The sequence below is a fragment of the Hyposmocoma kahamanoa genome, unplaced genomic scaffold, assembly GCF_003589595.1.
Source record: "Hyposmocoma kahamanoa isolate Upper Pololo Valley unplaced genomic scaffold, ASM358959v1 146, whole genome shotgun sequence".
Taxonomy (NCBI): Eukaryota; Metazoa; Arthropoda; class Insecta; order Lepidoptera; family Cosmopterigidae; genus Hyposmocoma; species Hyposmocoma kahamanoa.
The window spans coordinates 877,524-904,581 of NW_020653521.1; the positions used below are offsets into that span (position 1 = coordinate 877,524).

The 27,058-nt window shown below is 38.4% G+C and overlaps 2 protein-coding genes across 2 annotated transcripts in view; one reads left to right on the forward strand and one right to left on the reverse strand.

The window, feature by feature from the left end:
- Positions 1–14,139, reverse strand: part of LOC113240528 — a 91,474-nt gene extending 77,335 nt beyond the window's left edge. The window contains exons 1-7 of the mRNA XM_026477858.1: positions 14,006–14,139; positions 12,568–12,740; positions 9,882–10,041; positions 8,384–8,481; positions 4,673–4,811; positions 2,527–2,684; positions 179–367 (exon numbers count right to left, since the gene is read on the reverse strand). Coding sequence (XP_026333643.1) covers positions 179–367; positions 2,527–2,684; positions 4,673–4,811; positions 8,384–8,481; positions 9,882–10,041; positions 12,568–12,740; positions 14,006–14,126 — 1,038 coding nt within the window. The 5' untranslated portion in view covers positions 14,127–14,139. The remainder of the gene's footprint in view (positions 1–178; positions 368–2,526; positions 2,685–4,672; positions 4,812–8,383; positions 8,482–9,881; positions 10,042–12,567; positions 12,741–14,005) is intronic.
- Positions 14,140–16,317: 2,178 nt separating this feature from the next.
- The window catches only part of LOC113240529 (insulin-degrading enzyme), a gene marked incomplete at its 3' end in the record, with an annotated part of 65,444 nt that continues 54,703 nt past the window's right edge, over positions 16,318–27,058 (forward strand). Inside the window, exons 1-5 of the mRNA XM_026477859.1 lie at positions 16,318–16,345; positions 20,920–21,090; positions 22,882–22,970; positions 23,699–23,784; positions 26,787–26,908. Of these exons, the coding sequence (XP_026333644.1) occupies positions 20,954–21,090; positions 22,882–22,970; positions 23,699–23,784; positions 26,787–26,908 (434 nt within the window). The remainder of the gene's footprint in view (positions 16,346–20,919; positions 21,091–22,881; positions 22,971–23,698; positions 23,785–26,786; positions 26,909–27,058) is intronic.

The following is a 27,058-nucleotide window of genomic DNA, read 5'->3' on the forward strand; positions in this document are numbered from 1 at the left end:
TAATCGTTTATTTGTAATATTGCTGTTTAATTTCCTCGCAATCGAAGTGAACAGCAGAGTGAACAACTCGTTCATAAAACCCATTTTACCCTCGACTTAACTCGACACTCGTTTTGGGTAAAGCACTAGAGCATAAAATCCTATTTTATGCATGAGAAGTGAAAAATTAATCACTTACTGCTAATGCCGTATCATACTCCACCGCTCCACTTCTGAGTTCAAATTCAAGATTTTGTACGTCGGTTTGTACGTTTGTCGTAAACACAATAGACGATTTCGATTGTATGTCTTGTAGTACACGAAGGGCTGTGTACTTTGTTTGGGAGTTTGCTGATTGAGCGTGGTGTAGAAGCTCCTTGACTAAATTCTGAAAAAGTAAAGGCAATGTGAGATTTTGGTCATACGATATTATAGCGTGTTTTTGAATCCATAGATACGTCTTCAATATCGCACTGATTGTAATTTGGTATGACATTGGAACCAAAAAAAAACCGACCTCAAAAGTACGTGGAATCACGTCTATTTGCTAAGTTTTATTGAAATATCCCCTAGTTCGTCACTATACAGGACTTGACTCTGGAGATAATAAAAATCGGTTCTCACTACTCAAAGTATATTGAGAGATAAAAAACGCCTTGAATTGGAGAAATAGCAAAATCAACCATTAAAGTAATTGCTCCTAAATTAAAGTTAGGCCCTATTTATAAAAATGAATCTTCATGCGTGAACAGACTTTTCGAGGTGGATGATTTTCTTCAAAATGAAATGGGACCACTATGGAAGTACCCTCTTTCCAAAAAAAAAGAATTATGAAAATCGGTTCACAAATACCGGAGTTATCGCGTAACATACATACAAAACAAAACATACAGACGAATTGAGAACCTCCTCCTTTTTTCAAGTCGGTTAAAAAAGCATAATGAAATTTATTAATAAAATTGAGTTATATAAAGATTAGGAGAAAAGGCCGATCTGCGTAATTAATTAATCGACTTAAAAAGGAGGTTTTCGATTAGACTATATTTTTTGTGTATGTCACGCGATTACGTTGGCATTTCGTTGGCTTACTTTGTCAAACTCGTATCTTAAAGCACAAAGTTACTGGAATGCAAAAAAAAAGGGATACTATATGATACAAATTTGGCATGATTCGCTCTGGACCTTTTGGAGGGAAAAGTGTCGTTTTTATTTTGACTTTCAATTATTTTGTGAAATCTAGTTTAAAGTGGAATAGGATAGTGCTATTGTGCCTTAATCGAAGATTAAAACGCGAAATTATACGAATCTCGAACTAAAATACCCGTATCGGCCCGTTTTAAGGAATCCCGAGTCAATCCAAGCACGCCGCCTCAAATTGCCTATCCTCTATGTGGCGGCCATATTTACAGAAACATATTGAAACTTATTCTGCTAAGCGGAAAACTCGACACTGGCGAAATCTTAAAAAGAAGGAACCGCCATTGAGCAAAACGAAGAAGAAGAATTTGGCATGTCACATCATATTTCCTTCATATTCACACACTGGCTTTTGCCTATTCTTAAAGTAATGCATGCAAATTAACACCCTTCATAAGAAATTTAAAATAAATAGAAAGTTTTGCCGTCCCCTGAATAATCTCTCTTTATAAAATACGAGTTTGAGAAAGTAAGGCATCAATTTGTAAACCGATTTTGATGATTCTTTTTGGTAACCTCAGTATTGGTCCCACTTAAATATGAAGAAAATATTCCACCTCTAAGTGTAGCAAATAAGGGGATAAATTAGGTTTATTGTATTTCAACCGCTTTCTGTTAACGGTTTTCAATAAAACTTGGCAAATAGATGTAATTCCACAAAAGTGTTTCGTATTGATGAGTAGGTAGAACACCTGAAGAATGAGGAACCCCTCAAATGGCTTCTTATTGTTGATTGTACCCATTAATGAGAACAACTGTTACTACGGTGAACTCACGTTAATAATTTTTTAACAGACTTCAAAAAAAGGAGGAGGTTCTCAATTCGTCTGTATGTTTTTTTCGTATGTATGCCACGCGATAACTTTTGTGAAGGATGATTCTTTTTTTGTTGGAAAGAAGGTGCCTCGGTATTTGTCCCATTTCATCATCATCATTCATATCAGCCGGAAGAGGTCCATAGGCCTCCCCCAAAGATTTCCAGACCAGCCGATCGGACGCAACGTGCAACTACCGGTTACCAACCGCTCTTATCAGGTCATCCGTCCATCTAGGGGGCCGTCCCACTGAACGCCTTCCGGTTCGTGGTTTCCAATCGAGAACCTTTCTGCCTCAACAGCCGTCAGTTCTACAATCTACATAGCTTGCACATGCCCTGCCCATATAAAATTTAGTCACATATGGACCCATTTAAATTTGAAGAAACTATTCCACCTCTAAGGGTGGCAAACTAAGGGATGAATCCGGTTTCAGCACTTTCCGGTAACCAATTTCAATAAAACTTGGCAAATAGATGTAATAACGAACTTTTGAGGTCGGTTTTTTAGCACTCTGCACTGAGATTATTATTACCTGTATATTTTGGTTGTTTCTGCTATTGCAGATGACCATAGAGCACGCGCGAGCCGCAACGTGATGATTGTGCGACCATAAATAATGTCTCAGAGCGGCGTCACGGGTAATACGCTCAGCGAAAAGATTGGCATAAGACGTCAGGATGTCGACACAGACTGGAACACAAAAATAGGTTTTATCACGTTTTCCTTCACCGAAAACATCGAGTATATAAACAGAAATAGAGACGAATTAATGTTATTTAATTTGTTTGAAAACTATTCTGCTAAATCATTACGGTGACAACAGCGCTCCGATTGGCCAGCCCGAATAATCGACCAGTTTAACTTGAGCTTCACTATAATGAACGGAAATTGCATAATTACATATTTATTATTTAATTACCGATGAAAAGTGATTCCGATTGTTTTGTAATTAGATGTTTTGCTGTTTTTCCCACACCACCGATGGAACAGTCCCTATTATTAGAGATATTTCTTTATTACAATAAATACAGAATATTTATGGAATATACGGAGACGTACGCACAGGTCAGTATTTGGCGCTGTAGTATTCCTACTATCTATCGTCTACCTGATGAGTAGCCAGGGATAGATGGCCCTTATTTCATCTCTATTTCAGGTTATATACTCGATGCTCTACGCTTGTTGGTATTGGAATATATCCGTGGTCGAGTGGCTTGCTCACCGGTTTTTATGGTGTCGCAATCTTTAAGGTCCCGCGTTTGATATCCGGCCGGGTCAATGTAGAATTGTAGATGTTTTAAATAAATATTGTTTTCACATGACTAGCTCGGAAAGGCTTTCTTTCTCATTAGAAGTGATATAAGGCTCATTTGCCTGATGAGTGCCAGGGATGGTTGGCCCTTATTTCGTCTCTATTTCTGGTTACATACTCGATGACCGAAAAGCTCATGGTAAATTTCAAATTTTTAGCACATAACTTCCGAGAAAGTCAGACGTGCGAGCCCGGATTAGAACCCACGGCCTCTGCTTGAGAAGCTACCGCCGTCAAACCATTACACTACCACGGCTTAAATTAATTGTTGTTTATTGTTTTTTTTTCAATTAAGAGTTTTGACTTGGATACAAGTCCTTTGAGCCATGTCTTCGTATAATTATCGGCATCCTCATTAAATTTAACATTACGTTGTCACTTTCACTTTAATCACATTATCGTCACTGAACAAAACTTTGAATTCGTAATTATTAAAATTTTCAGGATAAACTCTTTTGTAATTTGGTTCAAAATAAGGAATATAGTTCTAACTTTCTTCACCACTATTTCTTTATGTATATGAATAATTAATGTAAAGAATTCGAGTGATGATTCCCGTTCATATGGAGAATAATCCGACGATTCACTATAATAAACAATAACACTATTGCAATTATTTATAATTGTAACAAACCTACTTTATAATAATAGACGGCCTTAAGTCAGATTGCTCACTTTTAGTTCTCTAAGAATCCGCTAGATGGCATTGATCCATTTGGCGTTATTTTTGAATCGCGGTGTTAAGATTTTCCCTCGAATGGTGACTACTCGAAATCAATTTTATTAATGGGAAGAGAAATCTGAGAATACAGAGAGCTCAGTATGGCAACGAGAAGTCGAGTCCCTTCTTGGGAACTGCTACCCAGATCTTCTGATTTTTTCTTACGCTCATATAGGGTGAAAAAACCTCATCTCGCAGAACGGTTTCCAGGAGTCGAGTCCCTTCTGGGAACAATTGCCCGGACTTTCCGCATAAAGGGTGGAATTGTATTGGCGACATACAAGGTGAAAATAAAAATCTTCAACCATTTGGAGTTTCACTTGGCTTGTTTTGGTAACCTCATCCAACGGAAGAAAGAACCTGTCCTTTACATTATTTAATTTCATCATAATTTATGAGACAGGTACCAAAATTTATCAACTTGTATAATCTTTGTTACATAATCTGTTAACTCGATAAAATATATCGGAGCTAAAGAGCAAGTCTCTTCACTAAAATAAAAGAATCCAGGAAGTATTTTTTTGTCTATACTTGTATGTCAATAATTACGGAACTTCGGAGGCATGCATATGTCAAAAGTTACTCGTACGTCAGAATCATTCACAATCACGCATCGCCAGAAGAAGCCATTCCGACGCAACTTACCAGGTTCACACTTCTTGATTTTAATGAAGACACCAGTTAGTTTATCATAAAACTCGTTAAGTTCAGCCGTGGGTAAATTGCAGCCGAAATGTTTGAACAAGCCTAAGATACCTTGAAGGACAGCTGCGTTTATCGTATCCTGAAAATAGATTATAGTACATTATTGCAGAGGCCGGGAAAGGGATAATCACGGAACAAAAAAAAACAATGGAAATGTCTTAAGCCGCGATTACTATGAGAACCGACGTCGCCAAAATTCATACATTCTTAATTTGAAAGGTATCACAGTTTCAAATTTAAAAAGAAATAACAAATTCTGGATTGTTAATATAATTTAAACTTTATCCTGTTGGCATATCGTTGAAAGTTCAATAACATCAATACCTATTATTGCAAGTTACGTTTTGACATGATATTTAATTTTCAATCAATGTACTGCCATCTAGCGGTTAATTGATAACGACGACGAATTGGAGTAATTAATTTACTAAATGATTATCAATAGTATCAGGTTTCTTACCACGGTATGACTTCTTTTTATTTTCCCCATATTTCGGAACGGTTGCACGCTCCATGGTCACGGGTTGACTGGACGGCGGCAGATGACAGCTTTATGAGCAGACATATCTGTCTACCCTCTTGCGCTGTCGACGACTACCTTCATCGCGATTTGTTGTGGCGTTACCATTGTCACTCACTTTTTTCACACAAACCACACTCACTGTATCTACACGCGAAACTGAACTCGAGGTGTTTTTGTTTTTATTACTGCACGCACTAAGGACCGGATTCCATGCACTGGACAGTTATACCGTGGTAAGAAACCTGATACTAGTGATAATCATTTAGTGAATAACCACGAAAGTCTTAAAATCTGTAATTAATTTAGTTCTCCAAAAAAGAAGCGACCTTATTGCAGGGGTATAAGCTTTACTTTCGTTTCTTGTACAAAAAAAAATATTTCGAAAATTTATTAAGAGTTATCGAGTTCTTAGGTTTTCGCGATTGTTACACATAGGAAATGAAACTATTTTTCCGGATTTAAATCGCGTATATTATTAAGAGTTTCCAATGATATGAAATAATATAAACCACGGGTGATATTTTTGGAGCGGCTATTATTTTTGCACTCCAAAACTGCACAATAAGGCATTTTTGTAGAATTTTAGAGAATTTGCACGAAAGAATGACACAACCATACCATACAAAGCGAAAATGGCGGACTGAGCTCAGATAGGTCTTTCGAGACCTATAGTTGGCACGCGTCAGAAGCTAATTAAAAAAATAAAAAACGGAAATAATAAATTGATCTATTGTAAATGACAGTGCACTTTTTAAAATAAACGATATTTTTTATGTTTGATATATATTAATTGTTCCTTCTATATTAGTTGATCTACGGATAATTACAAATGAACTGCATTCAAGGTAACACTATCATTATGTTTAAGCATATTAAATTAATATATGAAAGTCAAAAATAATATTTGATCCTCTTTTATAGCATTCGTCTTTTCTTTTAACGATTGATGATATTTATAACCAGTATATCTTTTGATATTGATCTCCTAATAAATCTTGATTGCCTGGTCGCGTCCTCCATTCCATAGGTTAGATTAGGTTGGTATATGAACTTGCGAGGCGGCCTGCTTGCTAGCGTCTCCCCCCTGGGATTTGGAGGCGAGAATACTCGCCGCAGTTTATGTGTGGCGTGAGGAGGCGCCTATTCGGGACCACAGACCAACACCCGAGGAGATCCATCTCCTCGCGTCAAATACTCCACGACGAGTGGCGACGAAGACTAACGCCACCCCACGCTGGTCTCCGAACAGTCGAGGCAGTTCGTCCAGTCTCGCCGTTCGGCCAGCCACTCCGACACTGGCGTCCTGACGTTCCGCATGACACAGGTGCTCTCGGGGCATGGTTGCTTCAGGAAGTACCTGTGCCGAATCGTCGGAAGGGAGCCTACTTCAGTGTGTCACCACTGTGACAACTGTCTCGAAGGGACGGCCCAGCATACGCTGGAGGAGTGTCATGCATGGACTGAGCAGCGCAGTACCCTTGTCGCCGCCGTGAGGAGTGACCTTTCTCATCCGACCATAGTTCGCGCAATGGTTGGGAGCGAAACGTCGTGAGACGCAGTCCTGGCATTCTGCGAGGTGGTTATGTACGGAAGGAGGCGGCGGAAAGGGAAAGGGAAAGTACAGCCCCTACCCCGATTCGCCGTCGGAGAGTGGGTCGCAGAAGGAAAGCTATGGCTGCCGACATAGGTGGGCAACGGGTGGCGAAAGCCCCCGTGACATGGGTCCATGAGCGGCAGACTTAGGGGAGTCTGTCACTCGTTAGAAGTGGACCCGAGATGGCGGCGTACGTGTTCCACGTTTGCCTCTCAAGATTGCTGACGGGGAGACAAGAACTCTCTCCGGGATGGGGTTCGGCGCTGTCGGACCAATCACCGTCAGAGTCGCGGAAGAATGCGCAAGCGTCCGCGTGACTTCGGCACATGGAGAGTAGATGGAACACCGTCAGGTTTTAGTCGGTAGGAGTCCGACATAAGGATGAGGGCTCCATGAGGATTTCCTGACGTTAAAAAAAAAGATATATGCAAAGGCAACACGAGTCAAGCGAGCCGCGGCCGGCAACTGCCAGAAACCATTTTGCTTGCGTTTCCGAACACGTTTTCAGGTCAAATTATATTATAAGTAACATAATATTGGTATACAAATATAATCAACAATTACTTAGTTATGAAAACGAGTATCTAAATTTTATTTTTAATGCTCATTTGTCTTAGTATTAGTATAATTGCCTCCGTGGCCGAACGGTTACCTGCCGGACTGCTACACAGAAGTCCCAGGTTCGATTCCGGGACCGGGAGAAATAGTTGTATGGCCTACATTTATTTCTCTCGTGAGTTTGGGTGTAATGTGTGTGTCCATGGCACCCGCGACACAGGGTTTCCCTAGTGCGGGGCTATGTTGAGTGTGTACGTTATTAAATAAAACTATCAAAGTTAATTTATACAAACCCAACATTTTTTGCGTAGCTCAGAACAGATTAAAATATCCATCGATTTAATTTATTTTACATCTCAGAGAAAGAGGATCAATCATTAAAAAAGATGACCGTTTATATTATTAAGCCGTTTGTTTTTGCAAATTTAAAAATATCACTTAAATACATGTCGTCGGGAAATAAAGGGTTGCCGGAATAGTGCGACCCGCACTCGGCTTTGCACACGAGTCAAGCAATCCCGCCGAGGTATATTACAGCGCTTTTCTCAAATAATGCGAAGAAATAATAAAAAACTAAAGAATTAATGAGAACGAATACTACAGTGAACATATTATTTTTAAGAATGAACTCTGGCATCCTTTTTAATAATTTCAAGTGACGGGACGAGCAATTCGTGCGCCTGGTGGTAAGCGACACACCTATCTGTAACAGTTGCAAAACCGCCCAGAGCTTTAAATCACAAAGACCCGAGAGGCACTGCCACTGCGCCTGTCACCTTGAGACATAAGTTGACAAGTCCCATGTGCCTGTAATTTCGCCAGCACCCTTATCCTTCCAAACCGGAACGCAGTAATGCTCACATTACTGCGTGGCGGCAGAAATAGGTAAGGTGGCAGTACTTCCCTGGACTTCACAAGAAGCTCTACTGCTACTAGAAAGCCTGCATAGATTCTTACTATGTAAATAAAAACTTACAGTATTTTTATTAGAATCCAGTTGATTGAGGTAAATTCTCCATACATAGATAACGTCATCTGGAGCAATCATTTCTGGGTGATATTCGCATATTGTACCTGAAACAATTAACAGCGTTATTTCATTTATCATCGTGTAATTCGATTTAATTCCGCCTTGTCCTTTCCATCATCAGGGGACTAGAGGCAGGCTTGGGTTCCACCCCTATTGTAAATGAAACCAGAAGTGAGCAATACTAAAGGTATAATTTATTTATATAATTATTTTTTTTTTGCAATACACATAAGAGACAAATCGATCTACAAATTTTCTAAAAGTAAAAATGCGCGCGTGCGCCATTTTTCTTCGCTTTTATATCCCATTCTCCTCACTCCTCTTGTACAGTGTTGCCAAGAATTCACTTACAAACTTACTAATTTTACATTAAAAAGTAATAATTGTCTATAGAAACACAAATAACGAATGCAAAAAGGTAGCAACGCGACATGAGACCTTACACTATATTGTAGATATTCCAAAGATATTATAATATTCGTACGAAGCGTTACGTTTCCACATTTAATACCCTGCCTGCAGACGTGTCCTCTGAACGTTATAAATTGGGCCGTTTCAAGGCGATAGTGAATAGGAAATTATTTAGGTGTGCATGCTCCATCGTCGACTTCATCGTCACTTTCCATTAGATGAGATGGACGTCAAATGCGCACTTACAATTGTATAAAAATACAGCGATGAATAGTGATCAGAATTTAGGGATTAATATATTTTTTCTTTTCACCTCACTAGCTCGGAAAGGCTTTCTGTCTCATTAAAAATCTGTGCGCAAAAATGTGTATGCTTTCGATGAAAAATAATGATAATGACACGTTCAACTACGCGATTTGTCATATTTTTAACCAACTTCAAAAAAAGGAGGAGGTTCTCAATTCGACTGTATGTTTTTTTTTGTATGTATGTTACGCGATAACACTGGTAATTCTGAACCGATTTCTATGATTAGTTTTTTGTTGGAAAGAGGGTACCTCCATAGTGGTCCCATTTAATTTTGAAGAAAATCCAACTTTAACGGTGGCTGTTCACGCATGAAGATTAATTTTTATAAATAGCGCCTAAATTTTATTATGAGGAGCAATTATTTTAATGATTGATTTTGCTATTCTCTAATTCAAGGCGTTTTTCTCTCTCAATATACTTTGAGTAGTGAGAACCGATTTTTATTATCTCCTGTGTCAAGTCCCGTATATTGGCAAACTAGGGGATGAATCCGGGTTAGCGCACTTTCCGGTAACCGATTTCAATAAAACTTGGTAATTATATGCAATTCCACGCACTTTTGAGATCGGTTTTTTTAGTATTCTATACTGAGATTATTACTGTTTGTCTTCCGTCTTTAATTCCGTCCCTTTACTAGATATCATAAAAAAACTACAGCTCAAGCCCTCCCATTGTGAGAGAACACCTGTGCCCAGCAGTGAGACTATATCTAAGCATTATTTACCGATTAAAACAGCCATCGGAGCGCGACCGGTCTGCGATTGTTCGAAACTGGCGATATGTCGCGCGATATCTGCAGCTGGGACGCTCGACAGGCGTGCGACTTTTGTTAAACACTGAATCGCGGAGTTCCGAATTTGTGGTGTGTGGGTGAGATAGCAGATCTGAAAACATGTACAATAGAATAAGGATTATCTCACACAAAAGAGGTTTTAGTAGCAGTAGAACTCCTTGTTAAAGAGTTCGTCCAGGGAAGTGGTGCCACCTTATTTCTGCCGCCAAGCAGTAATGTGATATGAAGTAATTTTCTGTGATATAAAATAAACTGCCTCCGTGGCCTAACGGTTACCATGCCGGGCTGCCGCGCAGAGGTCCCAGTGTCGATTCCCGGGCTGGGAGAAATATTTGAATGGCCTACATTTATGTCTATCGTGAGTTTGTGGTTGTCCATGGCACCCACGACTCAGGGTTTTCCCTAGCGGGGGCTAAGTTGATTGTGTACGTTATTATTATTAATGGGACTTTTTATAATAGTTGCAGTGCCACTCAGTGCTTTTAAGCTGAGATTCCGCCAGTGAGGGCAACATAAAGCGCGATGTATTGCTATTCTCGCATACTGCCGTCCACTTAGTAAAACGCTAAAAGTGACAAATAGTCATCATGGTTTCAAATAGCAAAAATTAGAGCATACAATTCTGTTTTAAAAACAGTTAAAATTAGTTAACGTGTTCGCCTTATCGGACCTTAGCCTAACGATGCATAGCTGAAATATCATTAAACAATCAATACTCCAATTAGCAGAGTTAGTCAGTTTAAATATCTAGGCCACTATTTGACTGACAACTTAAAGGATGACGTAGATGTTGAACGGGAACGCAGGGCGCTGGCGGTGCGGGCGAACATGCTGGCGCGCAGATTCACTCGGTGTACAGCCGCAGTCAAAATAACGCTATTCCAAGCATACTGCACTTCGCTGTACGCGGGTGCGCTGTGGTCGAGCTGTTCGCAGCGCTCGCTCGGTAGGCTGCGCGTCCAGTACAACAATGCCTTCAGGGCGCTATTGGGGCTGCCACGTTTCTGCAGTGCGTCCACCATGTTTGCCGAAGCGCGAGTGGATAGCTTTAATGCTGTGTTGCGAAAGAAGATTGCCTCGCTTTTGACCAGAATACGTGGCAGCACTAACAGCCTTCTGATGACGATAAGATGTGAGTGCTCAATAATACAACACTTAATTAATAATACTTTGTCTTGTGTAAAATATGTATTCTAACGTAGTCATAAGTAAAATACTAACAAAATGTGGATCTAGTTGTCTGAACAAATTAATTTTATTATTATTATTATTAATACTAAAACTGGGTTATGGTTTTTTATGATATATCAAAAATAGTTATTCATTATGCAAGGCTGCAAAGTTGTTATTTGAGGCGAGTGCTTGTATTGAATCCTTAGCAAGCGAAGGAAGCTATGTGTCGTATTCCAGAACTCTACTCAATACTCAAGTCAGACCTTGAGTATTGCAGTGAGCACTGAAAATCATACAACTCAAGTCCTTGCCATTAGGGTAGTATTTCCAGTGCTTGAAATCATACTCAAGTCTGCTCAAGTCAGGATCTGAGTATGATTTCAAGCATTGGAAATACGACTCTAATGGCAAAGACTTGAGTATGATTTTCAGTGCTTTAAATCATACTCAGATCCTGACTTGAGCGTTGAGTAGAGTTCTGGAATACGACTCTTAGACTCCTGAGCGTAGCGAGGGTTTCAAGCAACGAAACGCAAAACAACTTTGCTGCGGAGCAAAAGGGAAATGGTAGATGAAAGAAAAACAGTTGAACATCACTTTTTTAATTAAAAGAAAAAGTTTATCTTCGGATGCATTCTGATTTTACACCTCATCAATTTTTATTCTTGCTTGTAGTTTTTATTTTGTGTGATTAAATGAGTATTGAAATTATTTTAGTTTTTTGACAAATTAAAATAATTTAATAAACACAATAAGTTGTCATTGTTAATTTAATTCTAAAAACTTTTTGATTTCAAGTGAAACAATTGACGACACCGGTCACTTGTTTCGAATTCGCGCTGGCCAATCGAAGCGCAGTTGTCACCGTAACGATTTGGCAGAATAGTTTTCAAACAAATTAAATGATATTTCGGCTATATTTCTGGTTCTATGTATACTCGATGGCCGTAAGTAAGACAGCTAAAGAAAAAATCCACGAATAGGATTACTTAACTTTCCGAGATCGCTTAGCACAGCTCTAAATATTTGTACATACAAAAAAGTGAGAGTTGTGTGCGAGGGATGCAAGCGAGGTAGGCGAGCCGTCGCTTCACCTCACCACACCGCACGCACCCGCGCATAGCTGAAGCGAGTCCGCTATTCATCCTCACACCGCTCAATTACACACCGTTTCACAGCTTCATTACGCATCCTCACACCGCCTAGCTATCTCGCACATCAATTGTGGAACTGCAGCCTACATCACAATCAGGGGTACTGCCACTGTGCTCGTCACCGTCAAACATAAGTTGACAAGTGGGATTTGTGGCTGTAATTTCACCAGCACCCAGAATGCACCAATGCTTACATTACAGCCTGGCGGCAAACACAGTTAAGGTGGTAGTACTCTTGGTGGTTGATACATATTTATCAAATAACTTTTAAAATCATTTAATATACTTACATCAACAATGTCCACAAAATATTTTTCAAAAACATCCTTCCACCGTTCCACATATTCGCAAATCAACTTGAAGAAATCTGTTAGAACTATGCTCCATAAGTTATTGTTGTTATTTGCTTTTATAGCTGATAGAAGGTTTATTGGTTTTAGAAGAAGGGTTTCGGTTATCCATTCTGAAAAAAGATTACACATTTATTGTTACACATTAATTGTTCATCCTATGGTTAACTAAACAATCCGGAAGACTTCAATCATCACCATTATGTAGTTGAAGTAACACCCAATTGCACTTTGCTTCGCTTGAAGAATATGGTAAGGACAAGCGCAAACCGGCAGATGATATTAAATTTGCTATGATAATTGAAATAAGGTATAAATTTCAATGCTCTGAGTCACATAGAGAAATGTGCTACAATACTCTGAAGTCGGTCCCAGAGTATTGAAATTTATATACATTGATAAATTTTATGTCCTCTGCCTTCCAATCTGCCGGTTTAAGCAGTCCCTAAAAGAATGGAATACAATAGAAACAAGTTTCTTTCAGCATCATACTTGGCTTTCTAGGTCATAAAACCGAATTGAGGCTTTATGCGAAGACACCAGGCAGGTCAGCCAGTGATTTCGGTAAAAAGGTCCTACACTGTATACAATTAGTAGTAGTAAATTAGGGTAATTTATATTGTGTCTATCCCTAAAAACTACACAACCAAAGAAAAAGTCAACAATAAAGCATAAAATCAACAGCAATGAAACAGAATTTGAATAGTTACTCCAAAAAGAATCACGCAAAGCTAAAAACAAAATAAAACCAAGATACAAACAAGGTACATAACATTTAAAAGAGAACAAGGTATGTAAATGCCTCATATTGACGCTAGTTATACAAAAGTTGATTCGATTTATCGATACTATGATGTAAATACTCTGGATAAATAATCCGTTTTACGCATCAAGCAGTTGGGGTAATTTATTTTTAAATTTATTATTTCATTTTATATCTACATAATATACCACAATTTTTACTTAAAATTACATGTACAATAAATATTGTTCGATTTTCGTACATTATAACAAATTTACTATTCAATTTTGTTACCTGGATGACATTATTTATAAATCGTATGCGTGCAACTTAAAAATTAGAAGTGTCACAGAGCTCATCCCTATTGAAACGGACTTTAGTTAAAATCTGTGGTGCGGGTGTCATGGACACACTTAAAGTACACCCAAACTCGCGTGATAAATAAATGTAGACTATACAAATATTTTTCCCGGCTCGGGAATCGCACCCGAGACCTCTGGCCCGACCACAGGCATTATAACCGCACGGAAGAAAAGGTTAAAATTATTCTAAGCGAAATAAAAGTTTACCAAATATGAAAAGCCAGACAAGTATTGTTGTAATGTTCGCTGTAATAAAAATTGAACAACTTTGTACCGGTTTCAAAAGTGGCTAAATCTTCTTTCAGCAAAACTCCAGCTGTTTGTATGGTCTTCCCATAATACCTTTGGTCAGGAACCGTCGGCAGGCAATCTAGAAGAGCCTCCCACTTCTCCATAACTCAAAAAAAGATAACAAACGTGTGACTCAGAAGTTTGAGAATCTCGTATGTCATTTCTCCACTTTTAAATAGTAATAATTGTTTTATTATTTAGCACAATGCAATAATAGAAAGTAAATATTAATGGAATTATAGACTTTTATGGTATTTTTCAAAATATTAGCGAAAATAATTTTTAAGCGCCACCGGTGAAACTTTTTTTTGGTACTGTTTTTTCCATTGGAAAAGGCAAAGGCACAAATGCGCCATACAGCCAAGACTGAGAGTAATCTCTTTCTTGTACTCCATTACAAGAATTAAATGTCTTCGATAGTGCTTCTTGCGAAATAATATAAAATTTATAACATTCTTGATTTTTCAGGAGATCTGGTAAAGAAAGCGGGATGTTCTCATAAATTCGCACCAGTGCCGCCAGGGGCCCTTGAGTTGCTTGAGTCGAAAATTACATTTAGTTGAAAATAACATTTTTGTCTGCAAAAGTTGCATTTTACAAGTTCATTCTGTATTAAAAATTGTAACTGTAAAAGAAATAGGTACATATTGCACGCTTAAATTCCGAAATTTGATGATTTCTGAGTTACTTTTTAACTGCCTCTGTGGACGAATGGTTACCATGCCGCTAGACTGCCACGCAGTGTTCCCAGGTTCCATACCCGGACCGGGAGAAATATTTGTATGACCTACATTTATTTCTCTCGTGAGTTTGGGTGTAATTTGTGATTGTCTAAGTGTGAAGCGTGGATACTCACGGCTTCACGGTACCCGTAACACAGGGTTTCCCTAGTGCGAGGCTATGTTGAATGTGTGCGTTATTACATATTATTATTATTATTTTTTGTCTAATTAAGGTTATAAGGTTAATTTACAAGGTTCGGTGGCTCCTTTCTCTGCCGCACAGTTGACAAATGGAACTCCCTTCCGGCACATGTCTTCCCTCCCTCTTATGATATGGGATCCTTCAAACGAGGCGTGAAGAGGCATATTGTAGGCAGGCAGGATGGAGGTGGCTAGTGCAGTGAGGGTTTCATCGCTGCACTAGGTTCCTTCGCGTTTGGATAGCACTTTCCACTTAACATCAGGTGGAGTGGAGTCATTTGCTTGTCAGGTATAAAAAAATAATAATAATAATTTAAATTATTTAGGATTAACTGTAACAAGAATAGTTAAATTTAAGAAATTTCAACGTCAAAAGTTACAAATAAACGTTAGTTGTTTACTCAAGAAGATCAAAAGTTCCGAAAAATGTAAGAAATGTAACCGTCTGGCAACACTGTTTCGTTCCGCCAATAGGGTTGCGCCTTCGCTGTTTGCGTTTGTGCCTCACCAGCGCGCAAAACAAGGAATCGAAAATAACGGAACCGAAAAATTATTTGAAATACAATCTGGAACTTAAGTTTTACTAAAAAATACATAAAAATAATAATAGTAAATACAAGTGTTAAGAGGTTTTTATAATTTAATTAGTGTTGGGTCATGGAAAATTTTTCTTAAAACAAAAAATTCTTATTTTATATTATATTGCAATGCCACTCAGAGCTTTAAATCGCAAAGATCTGCCACTGCCACTGCCACTATGCCTGTCACCTCGAGAAATAAGTTGGTAAGTTTCAAAGAGCATTGCTTATGTAAGTTTCTGTACATATACCAGTATTTTTTTTATATCGTCTGAACCAAATAGAACACGTATATTATACGACATACATTTGTCAAATGGCTTTAGGGTTCCTTTGTAAAAAAAACGACCCAAGCAAATCGAACTGTTTTAGTACGAGAAAAATTTGAATTCTAGCTGAGGTAGTATCGACTCATAAAATTTAGATGGTTTCACTCATTAAAAATAACCAAATCACAATTTAGAAATAATTAATCGATAATATCATAACGTGGCTAAATTGTGCAAATAACGTTATACGAGTTGTAGCTCTATATTATCCTGACAAATTGAAAAGCACTGCAAATTTGAGGAAAATCATTGTTGTACTACATACTTTTATTGTGGTTGGAATGATTACGCGGAAAATTTCATAAGAAAATTGACGTAAAGGAGACAAATGTCAATTTTTTACTCTCGTCATTTGGATTGGCATCAAAAGTTTGCAAAATTATTTTCAAATTCCAATTCTGATTAAATCCAGCAAGCTGGCATCCAGAAGACTATTGGTGTTTGGCTTTCACAGTTTTTCTCCAACCATAGCTTTTCGTCCCACGATATATAGGTTAGATTTTGTATAGTACAGAAAATCCCAAAAACATCTTAATTTCTAATATTAATCATTAAAAAACACGTAAATAACCGTGACTAGAATCATTTAGCACTACGCTTATGTAGTTTTACTATCATTCTTACTTATTTCTTCTCGTAGTTGGACATCATAGTGTATGTGTACTATAAAAATTTAGATTGATTGCGGTTTTTAGCTCCTTACTTACAATTACAGGTAAGATTTGCCTTTTAAACGTGGTATTGTGCATTGTTACCAACTAACTTCATGTTACCTATAAGATAGTTGTGCAAATTTGACTCGTATGTTATGAAAAATATGTCTAAAGGTATGTTGTATTGAGTAATGTGTAGTGGGTAGTTCTTATGAAATTCCGAAATTCGTGCTTTCGATATTTATCAATAATATTAAGAACAATTGGACGTAGTCAAAAAAGGATCCAATGCACATCCAGTCACTTTTGAGACATGGCAGTTTGAAGTTTAAAAGTGATTCTCAACATTGTTTTATTTTCAAAACTTATAATGTCATGTACTTGGTACTTGGTGTAACGGGCTGGTGTTTGCAACTCGACGTCAAGGCGCCTATTTTGCGTGTAATGTCATGTAGCTCCAGAGTCACATTGGGCAGTTTACAGCACATCGCGTGCCTGCTAGCAACGGGAGCCATGTCCACCACACCTGGGGCAGCCCTAAATGTATTGCTGAACCTGACTCCTCTGCATTTATTCATACAGAGGGAGGCCAGTGCCAGCATGTACAGGTTTACCACTAGGTTAAGGAGTAGATGGCTCTCCCAGACATTGAGATCAGCCCTAGACTCAATTCTGGCACACTCTGTTCTGGGAATGACTTCTGATGTTATGCTTCCCAAACAAAACTTCACAAACCTCTACCAGGTAGAATTTCCAACTAGGGAGGACTGGGAAACTGAGTATCACCTGGAAGGACGGTAGCCTTCTATAGTATCCCGATGGGTCTAAAATGGGACCCAATGTAGGCTGTGGTATACACTGTGTGAAACCCAGGCTCAGTTACATGCTGAACATGGGACGACTCAGGCCTAAGTGTGCGCCATAATTACTTGTGCAGATTTGAACCCGAAGAGAGGCTACGTTGACAAGCATATTTACATAATCTCAGATAGTCAAGTGGCTCTACATGCACTAGTCTCAGTCACCCAAACATCGAGAATTGTAGAGAACTGTGTAAATATACTGAACATTCTCAGGGAATGTAATACAGTGGTACTGTGCTGGGTTGCAAGCCACTCTGACATTGAGGGTAATGAGTCAGCAGATGAACTGGCAAAGGCTGGTGCTAGGGAAACCTTTATTGGACCCGAACCCTTCATAGGGATAGCATACAGCCTGGCATAGCTCACTTCTAAATGAGAGCACACACCTCTCCCAAGAAGTGTGGCTACAGAACAAGGGTCTTGAGCATTCAAAAGCCCTGATATCTGCCTACAGCGCCAAACACTGTAGAGAAGCTCTGTCATTGGACAGGAATGGCATAAGAATGCTCACTAGAGCCTTAACAGGGCATTGTGGCTTAAACAAGCAAATGTCAAATATTGGGCAGAGAGAAAATAGAGAATATAGATTCTGCCACACGGAGAATGAAACTCCTGTTCATCTACTCACCCAACGCTACCTGATGGGCGTATAAAGTTCCGTACTGAGAAGGCACATGCCACAACCAGAGGACATTAAATCTGTCGGAGTCAGGAAAATCCTTCAGTTTCTCAATGCTGTCGGCCTTGGCTCTGCACTGTAATTAGTGGTGATCACAATAGATCAGTCAATGGTCGCAGTGATGAAGGGATGCATAGGCCCTGAATAAAGCCACCCTAATAATAATAATAATAATAACTCCAGAGATATTTTATTTATGTTTATTTGTTGGATTTTTTTTGCTGATCTGAGATGTTAGACCTGCGTTTCCCATTTGGCAGGTCACAACCCGGTACCGGGCCATCAAAATAATATACACATTCCTGCCTTGTTGACGTGGAACCAGACCTTTTAGAAACTTGGATTCTTTAGTAAAAAATAAGCAGCAGCTCCATACTTCGCACTAAATAGGTGATACCGAAATAATATTAGTAAAACAACTTTTTTCTAACAATAAATGTATATTATTTTACGTAATGTAACCGGCTTGGATTTAAAATTGAGTGGGCAATCAATTGAAGAAGTAGTATGAAAATTACCGGGCTATAGCAGAACAATCTTTGGGAAACACTGGGTTAGACTTTAGGAACCATTTGATACATATAGCTCTGCTTTTGATAGTTTTGTGGATTGGGTTATTTTTCCTTAACTATGTCTAATTTGTGTAAATAGGTTTTGATGATATAGTGGTCCCTAAAATAAATGACTTTACCTGTATATTTATGAAAATCAATAAATTGAATTAGGGTATCAAATCCTGTCAGTTGAAATGAAATGATATGAAATTATTTATTGGTAACAATGTTATTTGTTACAAGTCAGTTATCTATACCATTCAAAATTTGTAAAACAGACATTACATTAATATTACATTACAACTCAGTGTTTATGTCATTCTCAATTAATTATACAATACATTATAAGTCACATTAACATTATATTACATGTCATAAAAAATAAAATAAAATTAATACAATAACAAATAATCAAAGATAAATCATGATACAATAGAAATTACATTGTGACATTTGATTTTAAGAGAAAAGGAATTCTTTAAAGTCATAGAATTGTTTTCCTACGTACATTGTACATACGTAGACGGCAGCACTTTAAGTTACACACTGATGGATCTTGTTCCATTGCATAGCTTGATGTGCTGTTGACTGTACAAGCAATGACATTAATGATTTTTGTGCTGTCTCTTCTTCAATACTCTCTCTGAGTCACGAAACAAATTTTCTGCGTACACTCCCTCCATGATGTTCATTAGTATTATTATTTTTTTAACTGCCTCCGTGGCCGAACGGTTACCATACCGGACTGCCACGCAGAGGTCCCCGGGTTCGATTCCCGGGCCGGGAGAAATATTTGTATGGCCTACATTTATTTCTCTCGTGAGTTTGGGTGTAATTTGTGGTTGTCTATGTGTGTGTCCATGGCACCCGCGACACAGGGTTTTCCTAGTGCGGGGCTATGTTGAGTGTGTGCGTTATTATTATTATTATTATTATATTCGGGTGGCTTCATTTGGGACCTATGAGGCCCCTCATCACTGCGACCATAAATGATCTATTGTGATCACCACTAATCACAACTCGGAGCCAAAACCAACAGCATTAAGGAACTGAAGGACTTTCCTGGCTCCGACAGTCTTTATGTCCTCTGGGGTGTGGCCTGTGCCTACCCAGTATGGAAATTCTCACGTCCATCAGAGGGCAGCACTGGGTGAGAAAATGCACAGGAGTTCCATCCGCCTCGTAGCAGAATCTACATTCTCTGTTTTCTCTCTGTCCAATATGTGACATGTGCTTATTCAAGCCACAATGTACTGTTAAGGCTCTAGTCAGCATTCTGATGCCATTCCTGTCCAGTGACAGAGCTTCTGTACAGTGTTTGGCACTGAAGGCAGCTATCAGGGCTTTAGAATGCTCAAAACCCTTAGTCTGCAGTCACACGTCTCGGGAGACGTGGGAGCTCTCGTTCAGCAAAGTGAGCTTTGTCAGGCTGTGTGCTATTCTATAAAGGGCTCAGAACCAATGAAGGCCTCCCTAGCACCAGTCTTTTCCAGTTCATCCGCTGCTTCATTACCCTCGATGTCAGAGTGACCAGGAACCCAACGCAGGACTACATTATTCCTTTCCCTGAAGGTATTCAGTATAGTTACGCAGTTCTCTACAATCCTCGAAGTTTGGGTGACTGAGGTTAGTGCTGATGTCTATGAAAGCAGCATGAAATGGAGAGTAACAGAATTGAGACTATTAGTTTCACACCATTCATTAAGTAAAATAAAAATAATAAATAAAAAATTACCAACGAGAGGATGTTAGAAGCCCGAAGGCGAAGGCTGAGGGCTTTAATGAATGGAGGTGTGTAATTTTTACCGCCCATGCTACACACAATGTTTTTCATCACATTTGCGAGGAAATAGATACAACGATAATTTATTTCTTGTATGATTAATATTGCTTCACTACACAACATTTATTCCACTGCCTCTGTGGCGAACGGTTACCATGCCGGACTGCCAGGCAGAGGTTGGCACCTCTTCATGTTCGATTCCCGGGCCGGGAGAAATATTTATGTGGCCTACATTTGTTTCTCTTGTGAGTTTGGGTGTAATTTGTGGTTGTCTATGTATGTATGGCACTCGAGACACAGGGTTTCCCTAGTGCGGGGCTATGTTGAGTGTGAGTGTGTGCTTTATTTATTTATGGATTTAAATGGCGGGCTTTTTGTTTTTTTTTTAACAAATTGCCAGCTATACTTCCACAGGTAATACAATTCCAACTAAAATGCTATAAAAACATTACGGTCGCCTTTGCCTGCATGTCATGACACTGTTTACAAGCAAGTGTGATGAAAAATAATATTAATGATTTGTTTTCTTCAACAGCTCATCTGTAAGACATACGCGCAGCCATAGCAGCATGTCGGCGGTGCAAAACGCGCGAATTCCGCGCTCACCGCCTGGGCGCGACCAGGCCGGTCGCAACGCGGGCCCCGCCACGATAGCCAGCCGCCATGACAAGATCGTAAAATCGCAAGAAGATAAAAGACAGTATAGGTAAGATATCCTCATGTAATCCAGGCAAGCAAACGCTAATAATTATTAATTAACCGACTTGAAAAAAAGGAGGTTCTCAATTCGGCTGCCTTTTTTTAAATGTAACTCTTACTTTGTGAACTGATTTTGATGATTGGAAGAGGGGGATTTCCCTTCCATCATCAGGGGACCAGACGTAGGCTTGGGTACCACCCCTATGTTGTGGATATTCCAAAGATTCGCACGAAGCGTTACGCTTCCACATTTATATGGCGAATGGCTATGCGATAACGGCGAGTGGTATTCCCTGCCTGCAGACTTGTTCCCTGAACGTTATAACTTGGGTCTTTTCAAGGTGAGTGTGGATTGTCGGCCTCATCGTCGCTTTCCATCAGGTGAGATGGAGGTCAAATGCGCACTTACATTTCATGAAAAAAACAAAGAAGAGGGTACCTCAATAGTGGTCCCTAGTTAAATTTCAAGAAATTATTCCAACTCTAAGAGTGGCGACTTTTAGCACGCGCGTTCGTGAAACGAGCGATTGCATACCTACATTTTCGATTTATAGGCGTCGATTGCATCGATGCAAACGCGCGATTACATCGCTACTTTTGGGATTTATAGGCGATTGCATCGATGCAATCTCGCGTTTGTATCGATGCAGGCGCGCGCTTGCATCGCTGCTTAAAAACGCGCGCGCGTGTAAAGGTAAACGATTCGCGACTGCATCGCTGTGTGTAATCGTTCTAAGGGTGGCAAACTAGGGGATGAATGATTTTGAGGTCTTTTTTTTAGTTAATTTGTATTGTAATAGAATATTGATCTCAATTATTTTAATTCGAGATAAAATCGCAAAAGGGTCGTCATAGGAGAGGCTCTGCCTAGTGTGGGACTAGCTCAACAAGTATATAACCAGTAATAGAGACGAAATAAGGGCCGTCTATCCCTGGTAACTCATCAGGCAAATGGGGCTTATATCACTTTTAAATATCAACTCTCGTTTGCACTGAAATCACAAATTAGAAAGCTGAAATAGTACAGCGCCAACAACTGACCTGTTTATACGTCACTTTAACAATATATATATCTACCAATGGGAGGCTGTTCCATTCGGTGATGTGGGAAAAACAGCAAAACATCTAATTACTAAACAAACGGAATCACATTTCATCGGTAATTAAATATTAAATATGTAATTTTGTAATTTACGTCCATTACAGCAAAGGTCAAGTTAAACTGGTCGATTATTCGGGCTGGTCAATCGGAGCGCAGTTGTCACAGTAATGATTTGGCAGAATAGTTTTCAAACAAATTAAATGACATTTCGTCTCTATTTCTGGTTATATACTCGATGGACCAGCTGTAACCATGCACAATTATTTCAGGCATGATACCACGTTCGCAGTTATTTATTATTATGACTACACGGCTTCATTCGGGGCATATGCAGCCCCTCATCACTGCGACCGTCAGCTGATCTAATGTGATCACCACTAATTACAATTCAGAGCCAAGACCGACAGCATTGAAGAACTGAAGGACTTTTCTGACTCCGATAGGTATTATGACCTCTGGTTGTGGCGTATCCTTCCCAGTATGGAGCTTCGTACGCCCATCAGGGGATAACATTGAGTGAGAAGATGAACAGGAGTTTCATCCGCCTCGTGACAGAATCTACACCCTCTATAGATTGTGACTTATTTGTCTCGTCACATGATATTAAAAAAAAATACATACCATGGACGTAGTAGAATAGACGTCGAATTGCGGACGCCCGTGGGAACGTATACCTGATCACGACATTTGTTTCAGGGGTTTGGAGCTGACTAATCGTCTCAGAGTGCTTCTGGTGAGCGATCCGACCACAGACAAGTCTGCTGCCGCTATGGACGTGAACGTTGGTATGTTGACTTGTTTTTGTTATTTATTAAGAAGGTAGCTTCTTTGCCAAATGATCCACCAGCAGAAGTTTCGTATACGTTCTCGAATATGCGTACTCCGTGATAGTATGTTTGATACTATGAACTGTTAGCAAACGTGACACGCATACTAAATACTTTTACTGTATTTATTGTTCTGTGGTTACACATGACTAATTAACATAATCTCAGTACAGAGTACTAAAAAAAACCGACCTTAAAAATCATTCATCCCCTGGTTTGCCACCTTTTTAGAGGTGGAATATTTTCTTCAAATTTAAATGGGACCGCTTCTGAGGTACCCTCTTTCAAAAAAAAAAGAATCCTAAAAATCGGTTCACAAAACCGGAGTTATCGCGTAACATACATAAAAAAACATACAGTCGAATTGAGGACCTCCTCCTTTTTTTAAAGTGGGTTAAAAATGAACCCCAGTTAACGCCCTTGAAATATTTTATTACTACACCCCAGACAGATAATATAATACATGTCAAAATTTGGAAGTTACAGTTGGAAGTTAAAGGAACCTCTATGAATAAATATAATATATAATAAATAAAGGAAGACATAAAAAAGAAAAGACAAAACAAAAACAAAGAAAAGATAAACCTAAAGATAAAGGATGACAGGGTTCCCAAAATTCTTCATACTTATAAGAAGTTCCCAAACTACATGGAATCACGGTAACTGATGCTGTTTTCTACTTGCAGGGTATCTAAGCGATCCAGACGAGTTGCCAGGATTAGCGCATTTCTGTGAGCACATGCTATTTATGGGGACCAAGAAATATCCGGAGGTAAGTACTGCAATTCGACCTTACGGGTCCGCCAATGCAACTCCTTTCGTTATTTTTTTTCATCTTGAGATCTCCAAGTTTCTTCAATCTGGACATTTGAAACTTAGGCTTTGAAAACTTCTCGGACTTGTTAATAAGTTAACCTTGTTTTATGAAGTAATTAGAATCCTATTCGATTCCATCTATATACTAAGACAGCGTCTCCGTTGCTTTTTTAAGAATAGTGGTCTAATCCAAAATAGTTCTTTTTTGACTTGTTACTCTGATTTGTTCAGAAAATGCTAAATTTTGTTGTGAATGAGACACCGCGCTTTTTAATGGTTAAAATAATCAATTCCTACGTTTGGACGGTCGGTAGATATACCATAGTATTGTTTTGTTGGACATGGGGGTACCGTAACAGTGGTAGATAGATAGATAGATATATAACACGTTTATTCAGCACAAATACAAACAGAAACAAAACATTTACAATCACTTCACAGAGTATAACATAAAAGCACATAGAACATTCATTATTAATTTTATACACATTTATATAAAACACATACTGTGAGAAAAACAAACAAATACTATAAGAACTGATAAAATTTTAATGTGCCTATGACTACAGTTTGTGCTGAAATGGCCTTCAATGGCCTCGGTCTACAGTATTTATGCTGACTCAGCATAAATACTGTAGACCGAGAGAAGTCAAACAGTGCTGGTTTTCTGTCAGTACCATATGGTGAGCAATCGCAGCCCAATAAGCCATGCCACCAAAATGCATCACACGCAAATATATATACCTAACTGTAAATACTATACATATATATATAAAACAAAAGTGTAAGATGTAAAGCAAATAATGTAAATAGTGTAAGTAACGAAGGTAAGCAATATATATAATAATGTAAGTTTACAAACATAATATTAAATTATAAAAATAGCCACCAAATATGAGTATATATACATAGGTACGGAAATTAAGGTTTACAGGTATCAAACGCATTGATTAGGGAAATATCATCATTAGACAATAGATGTTTTTACACTCACGTTTAAATCGTTTTTTATTATTGATGTCACGCAATGGAGGAGGAATATCATTCCAACACTTACTGGCGCGATATCTGAAACCGCCACGAAAAGCAGTCGTTCTGTGTTTTGGGATGTTAATAACATTTTTAGAAACTAATCAGAACTTATCCCCCCTTACACGTTGTGATCAATTAATCTTGTAGTATATATCTATACTACTATATCAGGTTTCCGGGTTTTAACTATATCAAACATTAGGCAGGCCAAATATAGCTTCTGACGGGCCTCCGTTTTCAGAATGCCGAATTTGTTTAGAAAGGGCGTGATATGTGTGCGAGGAGGAATTCGAAAACAATAGCGAGCACAAGAATTTTGCATTTTTTTGCGATAACCACTATACACCATGATGCAATAGTTCAGCCTAGACAATACCAGTGCCTCACAAAGCAGAACTTTCAAAGCCTGGCTGATATAAGATCTAAAATTGTACAGAACTTTGAGGCGATAGAAACAAGAGCGTGTGACGTCCAATACATGAGTTTCAAAGCGCAGCTCACAGTGGTCCTGTTCAAATTTAAAGAAAATAATAAAAATATATATATGAAATAGGCTTTATTTGACATGTATAAATGTCAAACAAAACAACAAAAAATTAATAAAAATAAATACAATTAAAATAAAATATAAAAAAGAAGCATAAAAAATATGTTAAAAGGGTCCATGACTCAGCCTCTGAGGACTATGCTAATTACATAACGCTCGCTGTTATTCCGTCATGGCCTGTCATAATATGGAACACTTCAATTCAAATAATATACATATTACATGTTACGTACAAAACAAAAATCAAAATTAAAATAACTGGGCTGTAAGCATTGGTGAATAAAATTTGACATAAACCAATTTGAGTAATAAATAAGTATGGTATATTTATTAATACAAAGATCGAACACTCAGAAAAAATTCCTTCGATCCGACCGTATTGGAAGCAACGTCATCTAGCATACCGTGGCAGACGCTATACCAACTAAGCCACGGAACGAACCAGCGGATCTCACGAATTTTTCTATGTGCATGCGACGTATGTTTGTATTTGGTTTTTTCACCGACTTTTTAGTCGTAGCGCCATCTATGACAAATGTATGAAAATTTTATCACCCAGTTAGATATCTTTACAGTTACCAGTCCGGGCGAGAAATGTCGCTATTCACTGTGTTTTAAATTTTTATTGAATTGATATTCAATTATTAGGATTTTTTTCTGAGTGTTCCATCTTTGTGTTAATAAATATAACAAACTAGTAATTTCACAAAAAATAATTGAATATCAGTTCAATAAAAGTTTAAAATAAATAAGTAATTTAAATAGCCTATTACCGAACATACACAGAACAGATATAAAAACATAAGCTACTTCTTAAAGCCTGCGTCCCGAGATTGCTTTTCAAACAGCCACAGAAAACATTTGTGTTTAAAATTTGGCAGTGTCCGGACATCCATCTTAAGGGGAATCTTCCAAGTAGACATAGAAATGACACTCCAGTGACTGTTATAAATTATATTAAAAGATATTTCACTATAAATCCAAAGAATACAAAAACACGTCTGTTCTAGTCAAAGATGCTTCGTAATGGCGGCCGCCTGTCAGCGTTCCGTTGATTTCGATGATGGTGATATCGGTTTATTTCGTATTTCGATGAAACTAATTCTTAATGACGCAAAGTAAGTTTTCTGACAGAATAAAATAAAATTATGTCACGATACGCTAACAATCTCTAAAGTGACAAATTAGGGGTTGAATTCTGTTTATTGGATTTCTCGCATTTCAATAAAACGTGGCAAATTGATAGAATATTCCACAAACTTTTCGGTTTTTTTTAATAAAAAAAGGTTATATTACTTATTGTTACACACTGTAATGTTGTTGCAAATGGCCGAGGTTCCGTTTGTTATTTTGCTACAATATAATCTGTTTTGTCACAGGAAAACGAATACAACAAGTTCTTGTCAGAGCATGGTGGCTCGTCGAACGCTTCCACGTCCTCTGACCACACAACTTACTACTTCGATGTTCTTCCTCACCAACTGGGGCCCGCATTGGACATGTAAGTGTGTTTTTCATACTATTTTTAGTGCCAAAAGTTATTATATTGCTAAGTGTTGTACATTTAACGTGATCATACGTCCCGCTTTTAAGCTTAGTGTCCCGCTGTCCACAAAATACTTAACAATGTCCCGGTTTGACAAAACAGGAC